This window comes from Crocodylus porosus, unplaced genomic scaffold, assembly GCF_001723895.1.
Source record: "Crocodylus porosus isolate Cpor-Errol unplaced genomic scaffold, CroPor_comp1, whole genome shotgun sequence".
Lineage (NCBI taxonomy): Eukaryota > Metazoa > Chordata > Crocodylia > Crocodylidae > Crocodylus > Crocodylus porosus.
Genome location: NW_017728945.1, coordinates 1,962,062 through 1,983,659, shown reverse-complemented (window position 1 = coordinate 1,983,659; position 21,598 = coordinate 1,962,062). Strand labels below are relative to the sequence as shown.

Below are 21,598 nucleotides of genomic sequence, written 5' to 3'. Positions count from 1 at the left end.
GTGCTACTGCTCCTGCACCCTCTGTGCAGCAACCCTGCACACCTTCTCCCTGCAGGGCAAGGGGCCAAAACAATTCTCCACGTCCTCTCCCCTGACCCTGAGCACCGTGCTGTGAGCCCCTGGGCCATTGCTCCCGGCCTCTACCCCTTTGAAGAGGCTGTGCACGAGGCTTCTGGCTGCATCTGTGCAGGACAGGCTGTCCCAGAGGAGATGCACTCACCACACTCACTCCTGGAGACATCTCCATCCTTCTCCCCCTGGTTCACATCCTAGCAGTCACCCAGGGCCTCTTTTGTAGAGAAAATCTCTCTTGGCACTTTGCTCATACAACAATAGCCTGTGCTGGAAGCCAGTGGGATCGCAAAACAATGGCACTTCTGACTGGACGGTCAGAGCAATTCCTCCATTTCCTGACATGGCCCTTGGCCGCTGAATGAGGAAAGACGAAGCTGCCCCCAAAGCGGCCACTGCCAACAAACCTGCGGGAGACGCCAGGACAACCTGTGCTTCTTTGGGGGGCTGCCACAGGTGTTTCGGTGTCTCCGTGCCAAGGTGTGTCATCTGCCTTCTGCCCCTGAGTCTGGTTCTGGTACAGGGCAGATTAACAAAACCTGGAGATCACAGGCCCGTTCAAGACCCCAGCAGAAGGTGGGGCCCCCCGTGCACATACTTCGTCTGGAAATGGATTGAAGTAAGCTGGAGAAAGCCTTCCTTATTCCAGAATAAGAGCATCCACACGGGGAGTTGTCGTGCGGTTCTGCGCCTGGCTCGTCCTCCCTCCTGACGTTGCGCGTCCCAAGGGTGCGCAACGAGCTGGTCGGGAATCTTCTGACAAAACCCCACTGTCAGAAACTGCCCATTTGGCTTAACCCAACAGCTTTGCAGATGCACGTTTGCTTGGAAAGGTTTTTGGCACATGCCGGTGCTTGGCTATTGGAAGCAGGCCCGGTTTGCCAGCAGACTGCAGAGGCCCAAGAGCCTGCAGGCCATGGCTCTGTCATTCAGGTGGTCCCAGGGGAGGGACCCGGGGTCATCCAAGCGCCCCAGCCAGCTGGCTCCCAGGCTGTGGGAGAGTCAGAAAGGCCTAAGACCCATGGCCTGGTGGAGGGCTCTGCAGCCAGGCCTTGCAAGCTCGTGTTGGTGTTTCCAAAACAGCTGGAAGGGAATTTGGAAAAATGGAGGGTTGTTTTGAATGAGCGAAACCAGAGGCTGAAATGTCAGCTTCCCACCACGGAGAAGCTGAGCCCGTGCCAGCTCGTGTCGCACTTTGCTGAGAGGCGCTTCTGGGGTGCTGCTGCTTGGATGACCGGCACGAGGGCAAGGTGATGGGCTTCTGCTGGACAGGAGGGGGCTACTGGTGCCTGGGGACTGGGAGGAGTGGACCAGCCACACACCTGCCAGCCGAGAGCTGATGGAGACAGCGTGAGACTCCGGAGGGGGTTTCTGTCATGGAGACCGGCGCTTCTGCTGGTAGCTGGCATCACACGTAGTGGCAATGGTCATCGAGACGGTGCAGGCCAGCGGACTGGGTGCTTGACTGGGAATCAGGAGATCTGCAGGCTACTCCCAGCGCAGCCACTGACCCGCTGGGTGGGCTCTTTCACCTGCTGTCTCTGCACGCTGCGGGCATCACCGTCCTCCGCAGTGCTCAGGGCATGAGCATCCTTGTCTGCCTCCAGCATCTGGGATCTTCTGGAATGAAGTGCAGAAACTGTGCTCTTACCCCTGGACGCCTGCTTCACCCCTTCCCCAGCATGTGGGCTTGCAACCCACCACCCCGCCCTACAGCGACCCCTCAGCAGGGACTGAGCCTGGGTGCCTTCTTCCAGGGTGCAAGGGCTGGCCTGTTGGGATTGGAAACCACAGCTCCCATTTCCAGCCAGAAGGGCTGCCAGCGGTGCTGGGTGTGCCCCCAGCTGATCCATTGTAGTTTGTAGAGATAACCAGGTGCTCACTGGAGCAGGCACCCCCGCCAGGGTGAGTGCACGACACTCCCCTCCTTCGCACTCTGCACAGGGGCACAGTTAGGGAGACAAAGAGGGGAGGGTCACCCTGCAGCCTGGCAGTGCTCTCCAGAGAAATAAGACCCCGCTTCGGCAAGGAAGGGCATCGAGGGCTGCTGTTCTATCTTGGAGGCTCGAACCACAGAGCGCTTGGATAAATGGGGTGCAAAACCTCCTTTGCTGGTGCCTTGACTCTAACATCAGTCCCCCACATAGCCCAAGCTCTAACCCAAGTCCTCAGGTAGTTCAGGGACATCACCCCCTAGCTTGCACTTCTTGGTCTTTCCATGACAACATTTTGCGTAGCCCAAGTCTGGGGTGATCTAGCGGATGGCCCAGGGTGTGGGAGCGAGGGCCCTGGGTGGGGGAAGTGAAGGTCTGCTAGTTCAGCCCCTGGGGCCTGACACAGCCAGACAGCAGCTCTGGCCAAGCAAGTGTGACTTCACTTGTGCTTCCGCTGGTCCGGTAGGCCTTTACCCAGGGCTTGCTTGGACCTGGGGTAGGAGAAGCCCATTCGGTGCAAATCTGCACTGCAGGGAGGCACTGCAGCCCCGTTTCTTCCCCAGCCCGTGAGATGACTGCCAGGGGGTTGAAGGGAATCCCACAGCGGTGGCTCGCTTCCTGATTGCTGTAGGTGCAGTCCCACCTCACCTCTTTGCACAGCCTCGAGCTGCTGAACTCAGGCTTGGATCAGGAGGGCTGGTACTTTCTTGTCTCTACTGAAGTCAGAGCCCTCGGGATCCAGCCCAGCTTTTAAAAACCAAACCAAACCCTAGGTCTCTGCATTGCCTGCTGTTTGCGAGCCTCAGGCAGCATGGCCCAAAGGCTCCTCGCACTTCCACTCGGCTCCTCACTGAACCAGCGACTGGGAAGTTTGGGGTAAAGCCACAGCCTCTCTGCAGCCTTTCCCTGGCCATGTCACAAGACTGCTACCCCGGTCCTCTGCCATCTAAGGATTCCCCCCATATGACCAGCAGCTCGTATCCACCAGCTGTGGGCACAAGAGGGGCCTTCACTCGATGGGGAATTGGGACCCTGTGCTTCTGCTCTCACTGTGGTCTCCATGTGCTATAGAGAACCACAAGGATGCTGGAGAGGAGGACGTGCAGACCAGAGACCTGGACTCAGGAAGAAGTGTCCATCTGTCCCCGAGTGTCGAGAAGCACCAGGCTTCAGACATAAATGACTGAGCACTGAGTAGCTCCTGACCCCAAACCCGTCAGTTGAGAACTTGGCTTGAGCAAGCTGTGGATGCAGCCTGGGTTTTGCACGATATTCCCGGAGCTCAGGGACCTCTGGGTATGTCTGGGCTGAGCTCAGCTCCTGCGACTGAGTGAGTTCCTGGCCGGTGACGAACAGCTTGCATACTGACCCCATCCTTAAAATAACCCTTTGCCCAGCTCATCTCCCCTTTCCACCGACGCCTCCATGGGGCAGACGGCCCATGATGACGTCCCCACTCTTTGCTGCTCCATCTGCTTGCGTCTTGTCTTGGCTTTGGCTTCTTGGCCATGCTCCTCACTTCGCCTTGCTGGGAACAAGGCTCCTTTCTCAAGGAGACAAATGAAGAGTGTGTCCTGTGGTGGGAGCATAGCTCGGCCAGGCTCCCCTCATCCATCATGGGAGGCGGCTGGGATAACTTAGGAGCCGCCTGACAGGAGACGAGCAGAAAACAAGTTTCTTTAAACAACGCACAAACAGGGATTATTGCAATTGTATAAACATCTCCAAATGGCTTTCCCCCAGCCAACACATTGCCTATAGAGTGAGGGGGCTGCTAATCCGAACCAGCTGCTCAGCGCCTCCAGCAGAGCTGCCATCTTCCCTCCGGAGAGGCTGGTGCTGGTGCTGCTCCCCCACCACCTAGCCCTGCCACTGTCCCTCTCCGCTGGGGAGCTGGTGCCAGTGTGTTGCTCTGCCCAGGCCGAGGGGCGATCTGTGGCAAATGTGGCTGCGGTTCCCTTCATGGCAAGAGACTAGGAAACCACCGGATCCCCCCAGGTGCTTTCCACAAGGCACCAACCAGCCAGGAGTTATGGCAGGGGCTGGCTCAGAGCCACAGGGGAAAGGTGCTGTGTGCCCCTTGGTATGGCAGGTGCCTGGAGCCATCCGCTCCCCCACTGCGCAGAGGCAATGGGAGCTCAGTCCCTTCATCCCACAGATGACTTGGCTGAGACCCCTGCAGGAGGATGTGCTGGGCAGTTATGGGATGGCCAAGAGCAGTGTGCTGGATGCAGCAGTGCCCCCACAGCGAGCCAGCCCCTGCTGCAAGGACCTTCTTGTTCCAGACATCCCTGGGGAGGGGAGAGGTTAGTGTCAGTGGGTGTGTCCGTGTGCCCACGGCATTTGGACCATGGTGGGTGCTGAGCAGTGCAGTAAATACCCCATGGGCATGGGTGAGCACCCAAACCCATAATCACTTCTCTGCACCTTCTTGGGGCTGCACCCACAGAGCCACTAGCACAGAGCTGCGTAACACAGCAACTTCTCTGAGATGCTATTATACATCTTGGGCAGGGATGTCAAACTCTCCCCCTGGCTTGCGCTGGATCTGGACCATAGGGCTCCTTGCAGGCCGGATCCAGCCCAGGGCACAAGGTAGTTGTGGGGGTGGCGGTGGCTGCAGTGGCATTGGTGAGGCTGGCAGGGTCAGTGGTGGTTGTGGTGGGGCTGGAGGGGGAGGTGGCGGCAGGGACTGTGGCAGGGGCTGGCTCAGGTGGGACAAGCAGCTACGGGATGAATGGAGCTGAAGCTGCACAACCATCACTCTTCCTCCTGCCACCCCAGGCCATGTCTGCCAGGGACCAGGATTCTCCAGCAAGTCCTTTCCCCCCAGCCACACCCCCGACCCATGGGGGCTGTAAGGAGCCAGCTCCCGGGCTGTATATTTGACACCTCTGATGTAGAGTATACCAACTTGCTATTTCTGCAAGCTAGAGGAGCTGCTCTACTAGCTAAAGAAAACGAGTTATGCTGTCGGGGGGGGTCACACCTTCCTACCCAACATGGGGTAGTTTCTACCGGGACAGCTCCAGAGACTGCACCGCAGGCCTCTGGCTTAAGCCTCATGCGTGAGCGCAAGGAGCCGATCCAGTAGGTCTTGCCGCCCCCATGGACACAGTAGCATCTCGGTGAGTCGTGGAGCTGCCATATGTGCATGACCGGAAAACATTAACCCCCTCCCCTTTCTCTCTCCAGGCCTGGTGGAACAAGCACACAACTGCCTCTGCTGCTTCTCCAGAGGAAGAATTAGGTGGGAGCACTAACACTGGGACAGTAGGTGTCTGGCCCTTGGGAGAAGGACCTGTGGTACCATGGTGACAGCCTGGAGGCAGGCCTGAAGCTCAGCTGCAGACGTACCCTATACATATGGGCCAGGTAGCCCCTTCGTGCCTCCCGTGCATGAAATATGATGGAGCTTAATAACGCCAGCCTGGCCAGCGGGCTGGGCTTGTGCTTCCGCAGCATGAACATCAGCCAGGGCAGGAAGATCATTGCCTCGCCATGGTTCTCCACCATCTTTGGCACTGTTGGGCTCTCCTCCAACCTCTTTGCCCTCTGTGTCTTGATCAGCTCCTCCAGAAAGATGCACAGTCGCTCCCGCTCCTCCTTCCTCATCTTCCTCTGTGGCCTGGTGGTGACAGACTTCATGGGCCTGCTGGTGACTGGCTCCATCATCATCTCTTACCACTTCACCAAATTTGACTGGATGGAGGTTGACCCCAGTTGCTACCTCTGCAACTTCCTAGGCTTCTCCATGGTCTTCTTTGGGCAGTGCCCCCTGCTCCTGGGTGCCACCATGGCTGGTGAGCGCTTCTTTGGCATCAACCGGCCCTTCTCCCGCTCCAGCAACATGTCCAAACGCCGTGCCTGGGCCATGGTGGGCATGGTCTGGGGCTTCTCCTTCTTCCTAGGACTCCTTCCCCTCCTGGGCCTTGGGGAATACAGCCTGCAGTACCCCAGTTCCTGGTGCTTCATCACCCTGCTGCAAGACATCAAGAACAAGGTCTTCTGCATGATCTTTGCCCTGCTGGGTATCCTCTCTGTGGGCCTGTCCTTCATCTTCAACACAGTCAGTGTGGTGACGCTCTGCCGGGTCTACCACGACCGCGAGTCTGCACAGAGACGGCGAGACAGCGAGGTGGAGATGATGGTGCAGCTGGTGGGCATCATGATCATCGCCACTGTCTGCTGGTTGCCCCTGCTGGTAAGGACATCATTCCTGCTCCTCCTCTGGTTCCACCTCCTGTGCTTTCCTGTCTTGGGAGCCAGACTCGTGCAGGCGCTAATAGGCCAGAGCTCCTGTTCTGCCTTTGAGAGCAGCTGCTCCAGAAGAAGGAATAAGGACCCCCACTGTATGGGCCTGGCATGCAGAACCAGCCCAGGGCGGTATTTATTTCTCACTGGCTCGGGCCCTGGCTCATCTCCTCTGCAGTAGCACTCTCCCCAGCTCTCCTGTATCCTGGCAGCCTGGGACCACCCCCAATCCTTGGGCTTAAGTGACCCCCTCCCCATCAGCAAGTTCCCAAGATGAGGGTCAGGGGAGAGGGGGGAGGCAGCTGTCACCCCAGAGGCTCAGGCAGAGATCTGAGTCGCTGCGTGCCAGGATAGGTTATAAAGATAGGATAGGCCAAGGTGCCTGGGTTTCCTAACAGCAGCTCTGGGCTGTGACTGGGGCAGGGGGCTATTTGGTGCCAAGAAATTTCCTCCTTCACCTCCTGCCTAAGTGTCAGTGAGGGTGGCTCACAGCATGCTCTATTTCTTCTCCTTCCAAAAGCTCTTGGGCAGCTGCACACAGCTGGACGCAGACCACAGTGTGCCCACCTGCACTCCCACATGGGCACAGAGCCGGGGGCCTGCTGTGCAGGGACCCAGCCCTGGGCTCTGCACATGGAGCACTCAACCGGGCCTGGCATTGCAAGCTGCTGTGATCCCAGCCCACCCTCTGACAGGGAGGACCCCTCAGTAGCCACCACTGCCGAGACACGCCATGCAAGCCACCGAGCCCGGAGCTTGATGGCCAGGTGGGGAGAGCACACCCAGAGGCTGGGGGCTTCTGCCTGGGCTCCCTGCTTTGAGGGAGCCACTGCCTCACCTTCCCAACTGTAAATTGAGAGAAACAGCCCTTACTGCAGTGTTGTGAGGACTAAAAAGGGTTAATGACTACACTCACATGCACGCGCACATACATACATATGCATGCAGCATGGAAAAGGTTTCTGGCAGAATATGAATAAACCTGGAAGTCAGGATTGCAGGAGTCTGTCCCTGCCTTCGGGAAGTGAGTGGTGTCCAGTGGTTACAGCCAAGAGGAATGGGAGGCAGGACGCCTGGGTTTTCTTTTGGGCGGCTTGTCACAGGAACATGAGCAGTCACAGCTGCTCTCTGTGCCTCAGTTTCTCCCCTTGGTACATGGAGGCTAATTGTATTTCCTGACCTTCCCTGGAGGTAGATAGGACAAGCTGCCAATGCAAATACACCCGTGGCAAATGCAGCGAAGACATGGCCTCAGCATTATCCTCTGAATGCCACCACTGGGTCACAAATGCATTGACCCGAGAAACAATCCCACTCTAGGGTCTTCCCCTTCCCAGGGCTGGCGCCCCTCTGGCTCTGCCTGTCCCGCCAGGCCTGCTGGCATGAAGGCTTGGCAGCGACAGCTTTGGTGTAAGGCCTTAATGCTTTATTTCATGATTTGGTCAAAGCAGACAAGCAGCCTCCCCATCTGGGCCTCTTTAAGTAGCTCGCTAAGAGCCACTAATGAGGGAGCATCAGCGCTTATGGAGTGATATGAATTATAGATGCCACAGGGAGGCACCAGGCTGGCATCTCACATGCACAGCTCTGCTGATGCCCCTCAGTCCTGAACCAGACCCTCGTTTCTGCCCCCCCCCCCCCATGCTCCGCTGACCACACAGCCCGTTACCCTGGCACCCCACACTGCAGTGCCCTCGGCCCCAGCCGGCACCACCGAGGCTCTTGCCAGTTCCTGCAGACCTCCTCCTACCCAGCCTCCCACCAGCTCCCATGGCCCTGCTTTCCGGCCTGCTCTCCCCCCTTCTCTCAGGTCACGCTTGACAGCTTTCCTGCTCTGGCTTTGCCCCCCAAGTCCTGCCGCCTCAGTTACTCTGTCCCCATACCTAGCTGTCCCCTCCCGCTCCTGGCCCTGCACTCATCTGGCTGTCACCCTCTGCCATCCTACCCAGTCCAGCTCTTCTTTCCCCATCCCCTGCTGTAATAGCCCCTGCCCCATCCTGCTTCTCCCAGCCCAGCTTCACCTGAGCACTCACCCACCCCCACCCTGCCTTCCCCTCTCTACTCTCCTGTCTGGGGCTGCATCCTGCATGAATTACGCCCCCTGCACTCACCCGGCCTTGGTGCAAACCCACTCCTCCTTCCCCATCAGCTTCACACCCTGTTGCCTTGCTCCCCCTCATTTGCCCCAGCTGGGTTGGCAGTGGGAGCCTCCACCCAGCTGTGCCCCTCCCTTGCCCAGTACAGCCACAGTCCCAGGCCCCAGGCCCCGGGCCGTGTCATACTACATCTTCTCAGCACCCCACCAGGCTGCTTCCTGGCACTCCTCTGGGGCCCGTTTTTCAAATCTGGGACAAAAGTCCCACTTCAGGCAGTGCTGGTGGTGCCAGGGCCCAGGACTGTCCTGGATGACTAGCCCTGCCCAGCCCCTCTGTCCCCCCACACCTGCTGTCTGCATTTTCTGTGCTAACCTCTTCCCCTGCCCCCAGATCTTCATCATCCAGACTGTCCTGCAGGAGCCATCCACAAGTGTCCTACCCCGGCAGATCCCACAGGAGACTGAGGACCTGCTGCTGATCTACCTGCGCATGGTCACCTGGAACCAGATCCTGGACCCCTGGGTCTATATCCTCTTCCGCCGGGCTGTCCTGAAACGCATCTACCCCAGCTTCAACTCCAGGCAGTCCATCGTCTCGCTCTACCCTGTGTTCAACCCCTCACTGCGGCGCAAGTTAACCCAGGAGTCTGTGCAGCTGTAGTTGGGGGGGGGGGGGGGTAAAGGGGCTTCGGGAGCGTGAGGTCAATGGGGCGATGTCTGGGCAGCCTCCAGGATCCTCCCCCTCGAGGCATCGTAGCAGCCTGCTGGGAGGTAGGAGTGGGGAGGAGGGGGCACTGCCCCAGGCTTGGACCAGGAATGCTATTGTCTGCCTCCCTTTCTGGGCCTGGCCTGCTCAGCAGCAGGTCAAGGCTTCCTTCCTGACCCCTGCTGGGACCATGGGGCCTTCGGGCTAGTGGAACTGGGCTCTGAGTAGCCTCATCCCAGATGCGGCTGCACTCGCGGCCCTTGGCTGCCAGCACGGGAGTCTCTGAGATGCACACGCCTCCTCACCTCTGGCCTCCAGTGGTTCCCACACTCCTGGCTGGACTGTTTGACCAGAACAAAGCCCATTTAACCCCCACGCTCCCACCCCAGTTCTTCAGTCAGGAGCCCCAGCTGCATCCTTCCCTTATTTTTGCTTGACAGAGGATCATGCTCCAGAGCCACTGTCTCTCCCCCACTGTCACTAGCGGGGATGGGACTGGTGGGCCTGGAACTGCCTGCCCAAGGACTGGCCTGCAGCACAGACAGGGGCTTCAGCTACTTGGAGCAGAGCCCACCCCCCATGGCCTGCGGCGGGGTGGGGGGATTGCACTGTGGGCACAGCTGCAGGACGATGAGGATGGAGCTTGCCATTGACACAAGCCACATGCATGCTCATGACAGTAATAAAGTCTTGGCTTCTCCTGCTTGGCGTGCCTGTGTCCTTTCTCAGGTAAAGCTGCACTGAGTGTCCCTGCTGGGCTCAGGGGCGCTGGCTGGGAAAGGGGCGAATTTTAGAGCCCGGGGTGGGTGGAAGGGACAGTTAAGCCCTGGCCTCCACCTGCTCCGTTTGCAAGAGCCTCTGCCTGCTCCATACATACAAGACCAGGGGCGGGCAATTATTTCAGGCAGAGGCCGCTTACTGAGTTTGGGCAAGTCATCGAGGGCCAGATGATAGGCAGCCAGGGGCAGATAAATATTAATCTTCTACATTTTTTAGGGGCCCCGCAGGCTGGGTAGAACGGCCATGTCCTGCCCACGGGCTGAATTTTGCCCACCCCTGTGCAAGAGCCTCCACCAGGTCCCTTATCACTCCTACAGTCTGAGGAAATGCAAGGCTGCTGCCTTTCGCCCGCCATGTCTTTGGATCCCTGGGGTGCCCACAAGTCCCTTTTGCCAGCATTTCTCCACTGCTGAATCAGAGTTGGTTTTCTCCCACAATCACATGACTCCAGGAGCCAGGGTTTCAGGGGAGGCCCTAAAGTAATGTGTGGCCTGCAGTGAGATCACGAGATATTGCTGGTGGGTCCTTTGATCCCTCTCCCAGCTCTGCTCCCACTGCCCGAACACCAGACACCATCAGCCTGTGACAGAGGCCTTTATTCCCCTTCTGCGCTGCCCAGGCGGACGGCACGGCCCAGCCCCAAGGGCGCCCCTGCCATCTGCATGCACTCAGTGCCCTAGCCCTGCCCTGCTTCATCCTCCCCCTCCTCCCCGCCAGCCCAGGGAAGAACCAGGGCTCAGAGGGAAGGGACTCGTGCACTGACAGAGTCATGCAACCACCTGCAGCAAAGGGGCCATGCAGCGAGGGTCCTGCTTCAGCCAGCTCCTGAGTCCGCACAGTGTGGGCTCCTCTTCTCCCTCACTGGCTCTGGAGGAGTCCTGAGGGCAAGGGTAAGCCCATGCCCATCCCCATGACAGCCCCCCCACTGCTGGCCCTGGTGGGCTTCTTCTACCTGACCACCCTGTGGAGACCCCAGCCCAGCTCTGGGTATACATGGGGAAGAGGGAGGCAGAGACACCACCATGCCTCCACATTATCCTTTCAGAACATGATGCCCACTGGCTCCCTGGGTGCAGGAGGGGGCCCAGGCTGTGCAGGGCCCCTGGCTGCTGAGCAATGACAGCCTGAGCTCTGCGGGGAACAGGTCCCGGGGGTCCAGGACGCAGGCCGAAGGCTGCCCAGAGGGAAACCGCATGAGCTGAGCCCCTGCCCCCCTGCTTGGAGTGGAAGACAGGGGAGACACATCAGGGATGGGAGCTGGAGGAGGAAGACCCAACGGCATTGGGGAAGGTGGGGAGACGCAGAACAAGTGCTCGCAGCACCATGCTACTTCCTGCCCGCCTTGGCTTCACTGATGGCCGCCCAGACCTCAGCCACGAAGTCGCCAGGGAAGGCAAACTCGCCCAGCACCGAGTCCAAGCCCTTGGCAAATTCCTCAGGGCTCGGTCGCTCCTTCGCCGTCTCCACCATGGTCGAGGCTGCAGAGAGAGGCAGAGAGCTCAGCAGGGGCTGGGGCCAGGGCTGGGGCTCTTGACCTGGGGTGTGGGGGTGCCCCTTGAGCCAAGGAGGGGGCTGGGCTTGGGATTCTTCGGTGCTTCTTTGAGTCTCGCTGTGTGTAGACAAAAGGGAACATGGAGCGGGACTCAGACAGCCTGGAGCCCAGCTCCTGTTCCAGCCCAGCCCCTTGGGACCAAGCTCCAGCACACCCTTTGCAATGAGCTGGTTTCTCCTCCTTCCTGCCACCTGGGCACAGTGCTACCTGACCTCAGGAGGCAGGGCTCAGCACCCTTGCAGGGGTCCAGCTCTGAACAGCTTCCCATGGGCCTAGGTCCCCACCACCAGCCCAGCACCAGGGACCCAGACCTTCCCACAGACCCAGGGCCGCAGCTTCCCAGCAAAGGGCTCAGCCCTGAGGGCAGCTGGAGGGAGAACAAAGGGCAGACCTGTCCTGCTCCCCCTTCCCTTCCCTTCCCTCCCACCATCCCCCCCCCCCCCCCAACACCCTGTCACATTCACCCAGATCTGAGTCCCGGATGCCCATGTAGCTCTCCAGCAGGTCGTCCACCTTCTGGGCAGCCTCCTCCTCGAACTCGCTGGGCTGTGGGCAGGAGGCTGGGTTAGGTACCAAAGAGCTGCTATTTGCACCACAACATTGGCCTCTAAGCCCTTTGCCCCCTCCTCTCTATTAGTGATGGGTCCAGGGTTCGCAAGTCACGGGCCGCACAGGGTGTATCCCAGGGAGCTGTGGCTAACAGGCCGTCCAGGATCAGGGCCCCATCCTGCCTCAGGGCACAAGGGAGGAGAGCCAGCAAGGCCTGAGTGATGCTGAGCCTTGGCCAGGTTGATTGATTGCTATACCGCAAGGAGAGATGCCCCTGCTTTCTGCTGGTTTCTGCTTGTCCTCAGGAAGCAAAAGCCCCCCAGGCCCAGAAGACCAATCCCACATTTTGCCCCAGGGGCATAAGGGCCCCTGCAGCTGCTTGTACCTCTACGGTGCCACAGCCCTAAATTCACTCCCCCACAGATAGAAGGCTGGCCAAGACCTGGGCCCTTGGCACCACAGTGTCTCTATAGGTCACCTTCACCGGGGCCTTCTTAGCTCCACTGCAATGATGAGACCTGCTGGCTGGCCAACATGTATGACACGTGCCACACGTGTGTGTATTTGTGTTCATGCAGGACTGGACACAAGTGCCTGCGTAGCCAGACATGCTTGCACACGACTGGCCATGACCACCCCGAGGAGGTGTGCAGTTGGGTGCGCTTGGAGCACCATGCACATGTGTGGCTGTGAGGGTAGGTGAGTGTGTACTCACACTAGTGTCTTCACCGGCACCTGGGTGTGTCTAGAGGTGTGGTGGAGAATGTGGCAGCTTAAACTTACCCAGCAGCGGGGAGTGGGAAGCTCTGTTGAAATGGCTAGAAGGCTGTGACAGCAGCAGCTATGCCTGCAGCTCCAGCTCCAGAAGTAGCAGCTCCAGTGGGACCGACGACACTTTATGCAGCATCTTCTGGAAGGGATGCCGGCAAGTCCCTCCACTCCCAGACAGGGAGAGTGGAGCACTCTTGAAGACGGGGCCAGCAGATGACCCAGAGGCCTTCTTAGAGACCTGGGAGCAGGCGGCAGAGCCTGCCGCTGCCTCGGACCTTCTAGACATTTTAATAGAGCTTCTGAGTCGGTGGTGCTGGGTAAGTTTAAACCACTGCATTCTCCACCTCACTTCCTGACAGGGTCCTTCTGCTGCCTGCCAGTGCCAGAGCTGCTACCCCGCACCACTCCCACCCCAGACACCTGGGTCCTGCTCCCTGTGAGCTGCTGCTCCACAATTTCCCTTCAGGCAGGCAGCAGGCAGCAGCCAGCAATGTGCCTGTCCAGGCCTGAGCAAGCAGGGGCTCTGATGGGCTCAGGTGGTGACAGCCTCTTTCTTGGCAGAGGGAGGCAGCCCACAGTGGGGACCAGCAGTGCACACTGGGGGTGCACTCACCCTTGCTCCTGGCATGCTTGCCCATCCATCCCGCCGTGCTCTGCCCTGTCCCTGTCCCATGGGTGGCACTTCACTTACCAACTCCTCTAGGGTGGCAGTGCCCTTTGTGCGGAGTCGCAACGTTTCCTTCCCACTGGTCACCCTGCCTTCGCCTGGGCACTTGCTGCTCTTCGTCCTCTGACCAATCATATCTGGCAACACAGATTGGGGGGGTTAGAAAGAGGGGAGGTATGGGGCAGGTTCCTACCATCCCCCACACACCCCCAGGGACCATAGCGGCAGAGGGAGGTGCAGTCAACCCCCAGGGGCAGCAGAGGCAGCTCTGCAGGGGTACCTCGACAGAGGCCAATGCCAGCTCTGGGCAGAGGGACCCTGGGTGAGACTAAGTTAGGGATTTCAGCTGCAGTGACCTTACCCACAAACCTATACACAGAGCTCCAGTCCATGGGAAGCTGGTGGGGTTTGGGGGTGGATTAGGCCTCTCATGGTCTATTAGGTATGGGTGGGGGATAGAGGAGGCACGGAAATAGGCTGTTAACTGGCAACAGGGGCAGATCTAGGGGTGTGGGGGCGCAGGTGCAGCCCCCTTCCACTGTGCTGCACCCTGAGCTGGGCTATGCAAGCGCTGTGGGAGGTGGGGCTGGGGCAGAGTCCAGCACCTGCACAGACGCTCCCCACAGCCCCAGCTGGAGCAAGTCAGGAGCAGCCTTGGGGCCTCCCCATTTCCTCATGCCCTTGCCCAGGTCAGCCAGGAACAACACCAGTGCCAGGCAAGTCCCCCTTCCCATGCCTCTCTGGGCCTGCCGGTATGTGCAGGGGGGTTGTGTGCAGGAGAGGGGCAGGCATGGAGGGGAGCTGTGTGCACAGAAGGGCTTCCAGGGCTGGAGGAAGGTGTGTGTGCAGGATGGACTCGGGGGTGTAGAAAGGAGGCACGGTGGTGGGGCGAAGGTTAGAGGTGCTGGGAAGTGTTAAGCCTTGATGTGGGGCTTGGGTGGGCATCACAGACGTGGCTGTTCAGGAGGGCTCCCTGCCTGGGGATTCAATCTGGGCCTGGAGGAATGAGCTCCGTGCCCCTTCCCATAGTGAATGGAGCGAAGGGCCCCTGGGCACCCCATAGCCAGCACCTGGGGGAGGCTAACAGCCAGTTAGGGGCCAGGCCTGGGCCAATCCCTGCTGCATGGACCAGGAGCACCTCCTGGTGGGCACCGTGGGCATCTCAAGCAGACAGACAGTCCTGCTGTAGGAGCAAGGGGTAGCTGGAGGCCAAGGGGAGAACCAGGAGCCCCAAGGTGATGTGGCCTGTGGTGCTGTGGCCACAAAAGCCACAATCCCAGTCATGCATGTGCACGTGTGAGGGCAGTGACCTCTGAACATCCCAAGCAGCACTGCCTGGCCGGGGACCTTGGGGGTGGGTGAGCTGGGGCAGGCTGCTGCCCAGGGCCCAGGCTGGCAAGGGAGTGCCCTGAAAAAATGCCCCTCTTCTTTCCACACACCCCAGTGACCTCTATGGCAGACCAGCCTCACCTTTATTCTCCTCGGAGTGCCAGGATCCAGCGGGACAGGACAGGAGGGGGCAGACGAGGTCCATCTGCCACTGCTGGCTCTGCAGGCCAGGGGGAGGGAGCGAGGGGGCTGCAGGGGCTGAAGCAGGACTGGCATGACCCCAGTCCCTTGGCTAACTCTGCGTGACCCCCGCTATCTCCATGGAGCAGCTGCATCCTCCCACCTTGCAGACCTGGTTTCCACCAGCTACATCAGCAACCCCGGACAGGGCTCCTGGGAGGCGTAACATGCCCTTGGGCTCCCAGGCTCCCTCGCTGATTCAGCTTCCAGAAGCAGGACAGCCCCTCGCTGGCCAGCTGAGTACAGCGTTCCTGCCCTGTGAACCCAGCTGCACCATGGGCTGTCACACGTGCTACACACGAGGGCCCTGGCACCAAAGAGCTGCTGCAGAGAGCTCAGCTGAAAGAACAGGGAAAGACACAGCCGAGCTCATGCTGCCTCTGTCCCGCTGCCCAGCAGAGCTCTGCTCTGGAGGGGCTGGGGCTGGGGCTGGGCAAGCAAGGGAGCTTGCAGGGCAGGAGCAAGGAGCAGTGACCAAGCTGTATAGGACGTGTGCACAGGACTGGGACCAGCAATTTGGGGTCAGGTCTCATCTCGGTCATAGCTCCACGATGCAGAGGCAGTCACACCCTCCCTGTTGGTCCTCCTGACAACAAGGGATCCCCATTCCTCTGCTTCTCGGGTGATTGAGACACTGCAGGAGTGCTGGGTTGGACATGTAGACAGTGCTACAGCACCGCACAACAGTGCCATCACGCCCGACCTGCATCCCCATGCTGTCCCACCCTGGGTCTCCCCTGAACTGAGACTTCCAGCAGCTCCAAAAGCAGGGTCTGTGTTCAGGGCAAACACGACACACACTCAGATGTTTTGATCCCATCTTTTGAGGTTCAAGGCTGGCACACCAGCCCTCTGCTCACCCTGCTTGGCTTAATGCTAGAGGCAGTGTGCATTGCTTTCCTGTCTAGGATGCTGGGCCCTGCCTCTGGGGGATCTCTCCAGCAGGGGCAGGGGCAGGGGAAACACCATGCATCTGGGTCCATGAAGACAGTTTTCCTCAAGTGCCCGGGGGATAACTGCTCTTCTGGCGTGGTTTAGTACCCACTGAGGTACTGGGGCTTTAAGCCCACTTTATGGAAATGGGAGGCTTCTCCCTAGCTTGCTCCTGTGGCCATATGGCTGAGGGCAAGCAATACTTGGGGGCATCTGAACCCAAGCCTCTGGGCTTGAGCCTGCACATAGGGTGCCCGCCAAAACCACTGGAAACATGTGAAGGCCCTGGTGGGTTGGAGGATGTTTGCCAGTTGTAGGGCCACTTATGGTTCTGGACTGACTCGTGGATTTTGACTCGATTTGGCTGATTTGGCTTGGAACACAAAAAAGTTCTTTTAAAAAAAAAGCTGCGGTGGGGGGGAACTCACCAAATGCCTTTTTGGGCTGCACCAGCCTGAGGGTGAAGGTCTGGGACCTGGGCAGCTCCCTCAGCATCTTGGCAACTTCGTAATGGCGGCAGCCCACAATGGTCTGGTCATTGATGGCCTCGATGCTGTCGCCCACACACACGGTCTCGATGCGGTTGATGATGCTCCCTTCTTTTATCCTCTAGAGGGAAGCAGAGACTCAGCAGATCAGTGATACCAAGGCCCAGAGCTGGGCAGAGGAGGCTGGGCGCAAGCAGGCAAGCAGAGGATACAGGGACTGCTGTTGCACTCTCCCATAGGCAGCCACTTCTGGGGTGGGACACAGCAGCACACAACAACGCTGCACAAACCAGAGCAAAAACTCAGAACTGACCGGGAATTTGGGGGAGAAGGAGCGTGATTCTCTCAGTCGGCCTGTGGCCAGGATGCAGAGCCTTGGGGCAGTGCCAGGGTACCTGCTATCTGGACCCCTTACAAAGGGAGCTGCTCCAGCAGCACTGCCCCCCGACCTGCCAGTGCTGGGGCTGTGCAGACAAGAAGTGCGAGCCTCTGAAACCCAACAACTTGCTCCCAGTACCCTTGGGGGAATCTCTCATCCCAGTTTGAGGTGGTTGGACTCAGCTTGAGATACCTGCCCAAATCCAGACTCGGGCCTCGCAGGCATGATGAGGGCTGACCCCTTTGTGGGACACGACAGCCTGGGGTGGGGGCCATGCTCCTAGCTCTGGTCCCAGCACTCCAGGTTCCTCCTGCTGGACCCTCCTCAGCCCGCTTGCAGCCGGGCTGAACACAGGCACGGGCAAACCGGGTGGCTGCCCATGGCCCAGACAGAAAGGGGACCCAAAATGGTAATTTTTTTTATTATTATTGTCATTATCTTTGGCGAAGGGGCACCTGATACTGAAAGTTTGCTGGGGGCTGCCCAGAGTCTAGGTATAATGCTGGCTTGCAGGCAGAGACATCCCAGCAAGGGACCCGCGGGCACTGGGGAGTGTCCACACTGCTCTTTTTGTTCAGGCGCAGGGCAGTGCCTGAGCGAGGGTGTGAAACCGCAGGCCTCAGCATCTAACCCTTCCCCACTGGTGCCAGAGAGGAGCAGCTGCCTAAAACTAAGGCTTCTGGTGCATACAGCGTTAAGGGGGGTTGGAGTCTCAGTTTCAGGGCAAATCAAAACACAGGCAAAGTTTTTCAAAATTTCCAGCCAGCTGGATGCTCCCCAACCCTGCACCCAGCTGCTCTGCAGTGTGAGACTGGTACCAGCAGGGACCGAGGAGAGGCTGGGTTTCACTTGGTGGCTGCGAGGTCAGCCACTAAAACAGCCCTGCCAGGGGATGGGGACTCGGCAGCCTCCAGCATCCCAGCCCTGAGGTCCGCCTGCCGCGTTGCTCCATTACATCTCGTTTCTTCTCTGAGCAGCCCCTGCTCTGTGCGGGTGCCTCTGGGCAGCACAGCCCTCTGCCAGCCCTGTAGATGCCAAACACGAGCCCAGCTCTGCAACAGGCTCCCCAGGAGCAGAGGGGACTTCCTGGGTAAGGCCCGGACTGGGGAGCCAGGCCTGGGAGAAGCAGTGGAGCCTGGCAGCCAAGGGTCTACTTGGTCCTGCCAGATGGACCTGGGCCAGCAGCTGTGGGAAAGGAAGACCCGGGCCCCCAGGGATGGCTGGAGGCTCTTGTCCGAGGCCTCGCCTGTCCAGTCCTTCCCTACTTAGCAGGTGAAACAGCAGCATCCCTTGGAGCCAGCTTTCCCTGAGCTGGGGGAAGGGGCTCTCCCTCCTCTTCTCTGGTCAGCAGGCCTCTGCTCAGAAAGCTTTTCCCTAAGTATCTTTGTCTTCCCTTGAATTTCCCCGCTTCATCTTGAAGGGCCTGATCTCCCATCACCAGTGCCAGCACCTTCCACTGGGGAAGAAGTGCTGCAGTGGTGGGGTGACCTCCCCCGCGGGACAACCCTCCCAACCCCTGGCTAGGGGCTGGCTCATGCCCCGTGGCACGAGGGCTCAGCTCCCTGCTGGAGCTCCGGGGCTGTTCCTGCGCGAGGCTGGGCGCTGTCATGCTCCGTGGACACCCCAGTCCTTCCCACCGCGCTGTGCCTGGGACTGGCCCTCTCCTGCTCAGGCGCTATGGTAAGGAGGCCCAGTCTCTCCTGCACAAGCTCTCCTGCATCCTTGGCCTGTCCTCACATCTGGTGCAACTTCAGCAGCTGGTCACAGGCAGTGGTCCCCTGCCGCCAGTTGGACCACCCTCCTGCCCATGCCTCAGAGCCTTTTACAATACATGTGGTGGCAGGGAAGGTTGCAGCGATACAAAATATTTACACCCTCTCTGTGGCCAGCTGTGCAACCAGCTGTCTCTGCTCCCAGAAGCCAGCACAAATGTCAGCGCTGGCCAGTAATGCCCCTCCCTGCGCCCTCCCCCCACCGGCATGTTGAGATTTCAGGGAGAAACGGAAGTAGTTTAATCCAGAAACGTGGCTGCAGCGCATGGTGGGAGGTGAAGCTCAATGACCATGCTTCCCGTCTGCCCCTCCCAGGGTGCATCGTGGCCTCGTCGTGGGAGATGGAGCGATTCCCTCTTGGGAGCTCAGCCCCGGGGGGTGGGAACAGGGAAGCAACTGAACAGCAGCTCCCATGAGGCCATGCAGCGGTGTAATCACACCAACACTTTTCAACCTTTTTAACCAAAAAAAATGGAAATTCCCCATTGATCCTGGATACTGTTCGCCAACCCCCCAATTCTCCAGCAGCCATTTGGATGGAGAATTTTAACCCATCCCCATACTGCTCTCCAAGGTCTCTCAGGCGTGTTGCTAGCCCGGGCACCTCCTACCTTGATGAAGGCATAGCCTGCCCCATTGTCTGTGATGGTCAGCCCCAGAGCATCCTCCGTCTTCATCACCTCCACTTCCTTGGTCTCACCCCGGACGTGTGCAAAGATGAAGTCCTCCAGGCCGATCTGCCCCCCCAGTAGCTTCTGCATGTCCACTTTGTGGGTGTTGAGTGTGCAAAACAGGATCTGCGGAGAGCAGCTCATCACTGCCTGGTACACCGTGCCCGGGCCTTCCCATGCTGGGGCTGAGGGCACATCCAACGGGCACAGTGGTTTGGAGCAACCCCAGGCACACCCTGCATGTGCACTGCTCCCAGCTGGCCCAGCTATGGCAACAAAAGCAGGGATCAGCTGGGGACCCTGTTTTCATCTAGGGAACAGGGGTTTCCTGGGCAAATATCAGCTGCATTCACTCACTGAGAAGGGGCTCTGTTTCAAGCAAGCACAAACCCCCTTTTAAGCCCTCTGCATTATCAGCAGAAGTGCAGGGTTTGCCTCACACAGCTGGAAAGATGTGGTGACTTTCCAAGGCAGAGAAATGGGGATTGCACTTGTTAGGTGGTAGCATGGCAAGGGCCCTTCAACTCACACAGCTGGGACAAAGCCAGGCTCATCCCCTGCTCTCCTACAGGTAACCTACTGGGCAATGCCCCAGTGTCTTTGTGCCTCAGTTTCCCCACCCGCAAAGTGGGGCTAATTAACCTTGCTTAGCTGGGAGGCAGCTTCACGCTGCATCTGTGCCCACCATGGGGCCTGCAAGCAGCATCAAGAGCCAGGGTTGATCTCTGAGATCTGTCAGCTGTTGTAGCCACACAAGACCCTCAGCCTCATCCTGGCAAGACCGAAGAGGAAGAGCCAGGTATGGGGCAGGCCCCGCAGAGGGGCATGCACAGCATTGCAAATCCCCATCCTACACGAAGCCCCAGGCCTGCTCCGCACAGCAGCAGCACAACGCGGAGGCTCTGCAGCAGCCGCAGCTCTGCCCTATGCAATGGCTGCCAGGAAAGTCACAGCTACCCCAAACTGGGCTGTACCAGAGAAGAAGCCCGGTAAGCCTCACAGGTCTCCTTTGCCAGCCAGGGCCCTGCTTTGACTGATTTGCCCCTCACTTGTGCCATTCCCTGATGTGCCCAGAGCCCTTAACCAACATGGGGCCACAAACTTCACTACCAGTCAGTGCTGGACTGCCTAGGGCAGACTCAGATTAGGGTGCTGGCTCAGAAGCACCTAATCCAGTGCTTTCTTAACCACGCTGCTTGCTGTACAGCAGGTCCTGGGTTTAGATCTTTCCCAGGGTGAGGTGCGGGTGGCAAGGAAGTTAAAGAAACTGAGGCACAGAGAGGGAAGTAACAGCCCAGGGGTCCCAAAGCAACTGGCAGCAAGGTGGGCTGCCTGTGGCGGTCCACACTGCTTGCCAGGTAGAGGCAAGCTGCACCCGAGGCCAGGCTCAGGCCTAGGAGGTTGTGATGCTGTGAGGCATGGCATCACAGAGGCAAGCCCACCACTCTTGACCAAAGAGCTTGGCACTCACCCTCTGGTAACCAGAGCTGGTAAGCTGGAACGTGCCCGGGCTCTGAAAGAAGCAGGAAATGCCCCTCCTCCTCCTTTCCCGAATTGGACCAACATGGTAAGGATGGCAGAGGAGAGCCGTAGCCTGCCCCACGCCTCCATGCAGGCCGCGCTCCCCTCACCTCAGTTGGAGAGATGCTGAAGACCTCGGCGATTTTGGCATACAGCTCCTTCACATTGGTGAAGCCCTCAATCTTCCCGGTGGGGCTGCCATGGGCCAGCTGCGTGTGGAATACCAGCCTGGGCCGCACCCGTGGCGGGGGTTGCGAGCCGTGAGAGTGGGCAGCGGGGCCACTGTCCTCCTTTCTCCCCACCTCAGGTGAGGCCTCTGCAGCCCCCAGCTCCTGAGCCACTCCGTTCTCCATGGGCTTCTCCTCCTCACTGGCTTTCTTGTTCTGTCTGCCTGACCGGTGCATCTTCCTGCCACCCAGCTTTCGGGGGCACAATGGCAGTTCTCCCTACTGAATTATAGATGCCCGCTAGCTCCCAGCCCGGCAGTAAGGCGATCCCAGGCCCATGGAACCTGATCCCCTGGGCACAGGTAATTCAATTAGTGTCAGATGAGCTCTCTTCCACGCAGGCAGGTGTGGCTCTGCTGAGCTGCAGGGACAGGGCAGGCACCATGCCAGAGGAGCTACAAACACCTGCAAGCAGCAGCTGTGCTCACAGGTAGGGAGTGTGTTTGCTCACACCGGGTATTAGCTCCCATCAAACAGCCCACATGCATTGCCTATAAAACCAGCCCCTTCTTGCATGGTGTGGCAACCCCCCACTACCCCAGTGAAAGATTTGTGACTTGGTTTTGCCACAAGAGAGACACGCCTGGGCCAGGGGTTAGCGAGGAGTTAGTTAGGGTACTTCTGGAGAGGCTGGACGTGTTCAAGTCCGCTGGTCCGG

At 59.1% G+C, this 21,598-nt stretch overlaps 2 protein-coding genes across 3 annotated transcripts in view; one reads left to right on the top strand and one right to left on the bottom strand.

Annotated features, from left to right (window-relative positions):
- Positions 1-9,763, top strand: part of TBXA2R (thromboxane A2 receptor) — a 34,132-nt gene extending 24,369 nt beyond the window's left edge. For both annotated transcript variants that reach the window (XM_019550606.1, XM_019550604.1), the window contains 2 exons: positions 5,202-6,210; positions 8,747-9,763. In XM_019550606.1, the coding sequence (XP_019406151.1) occupies positions 5,413-6,210; positions 8,747-9,016 (1,068 nt within the window). In that variant the 5' untranslated portion in view covers positions 5,202-5,412 and the 3' untranslated portion in view covers positions 9,017-9,763. The remainder of the gene's footprint in view (positions 1-5,201; positions 6,211-8,746) is intronic.
- Positions 9,764-10,991: 1,228 nt separating this feature from the next.
- GIPC3 (GIPC PDZ domain containing family member 3) lies at positions 10,992-21,109 on the bottom strand. Its single transcript, XM_019550700.1, has 6 exons — positions 20,824-21,109; positions 19,133-19,318; positions 16,311-16,491; positions 13,405-13,517; positions 11,858-11,939; positions 10,992-11,319 (listed from the first exon to the last, which is right to left on the bottom strand). The coding sequence occupies exons 1-6, from the start codon at positions 21,064-21,066 to the stop codon at positions 11,168-11,170; spliced, it is 957 nt and encodes a 318-aa protein (XP_019406245.1). The 5' UTR covers positions 21,067-21,109; the 3' UTR covers positions 10,992-11,167.
- Between the last annotated feature and the right edge of the window lie 489 nt (positions 21,110-21,598).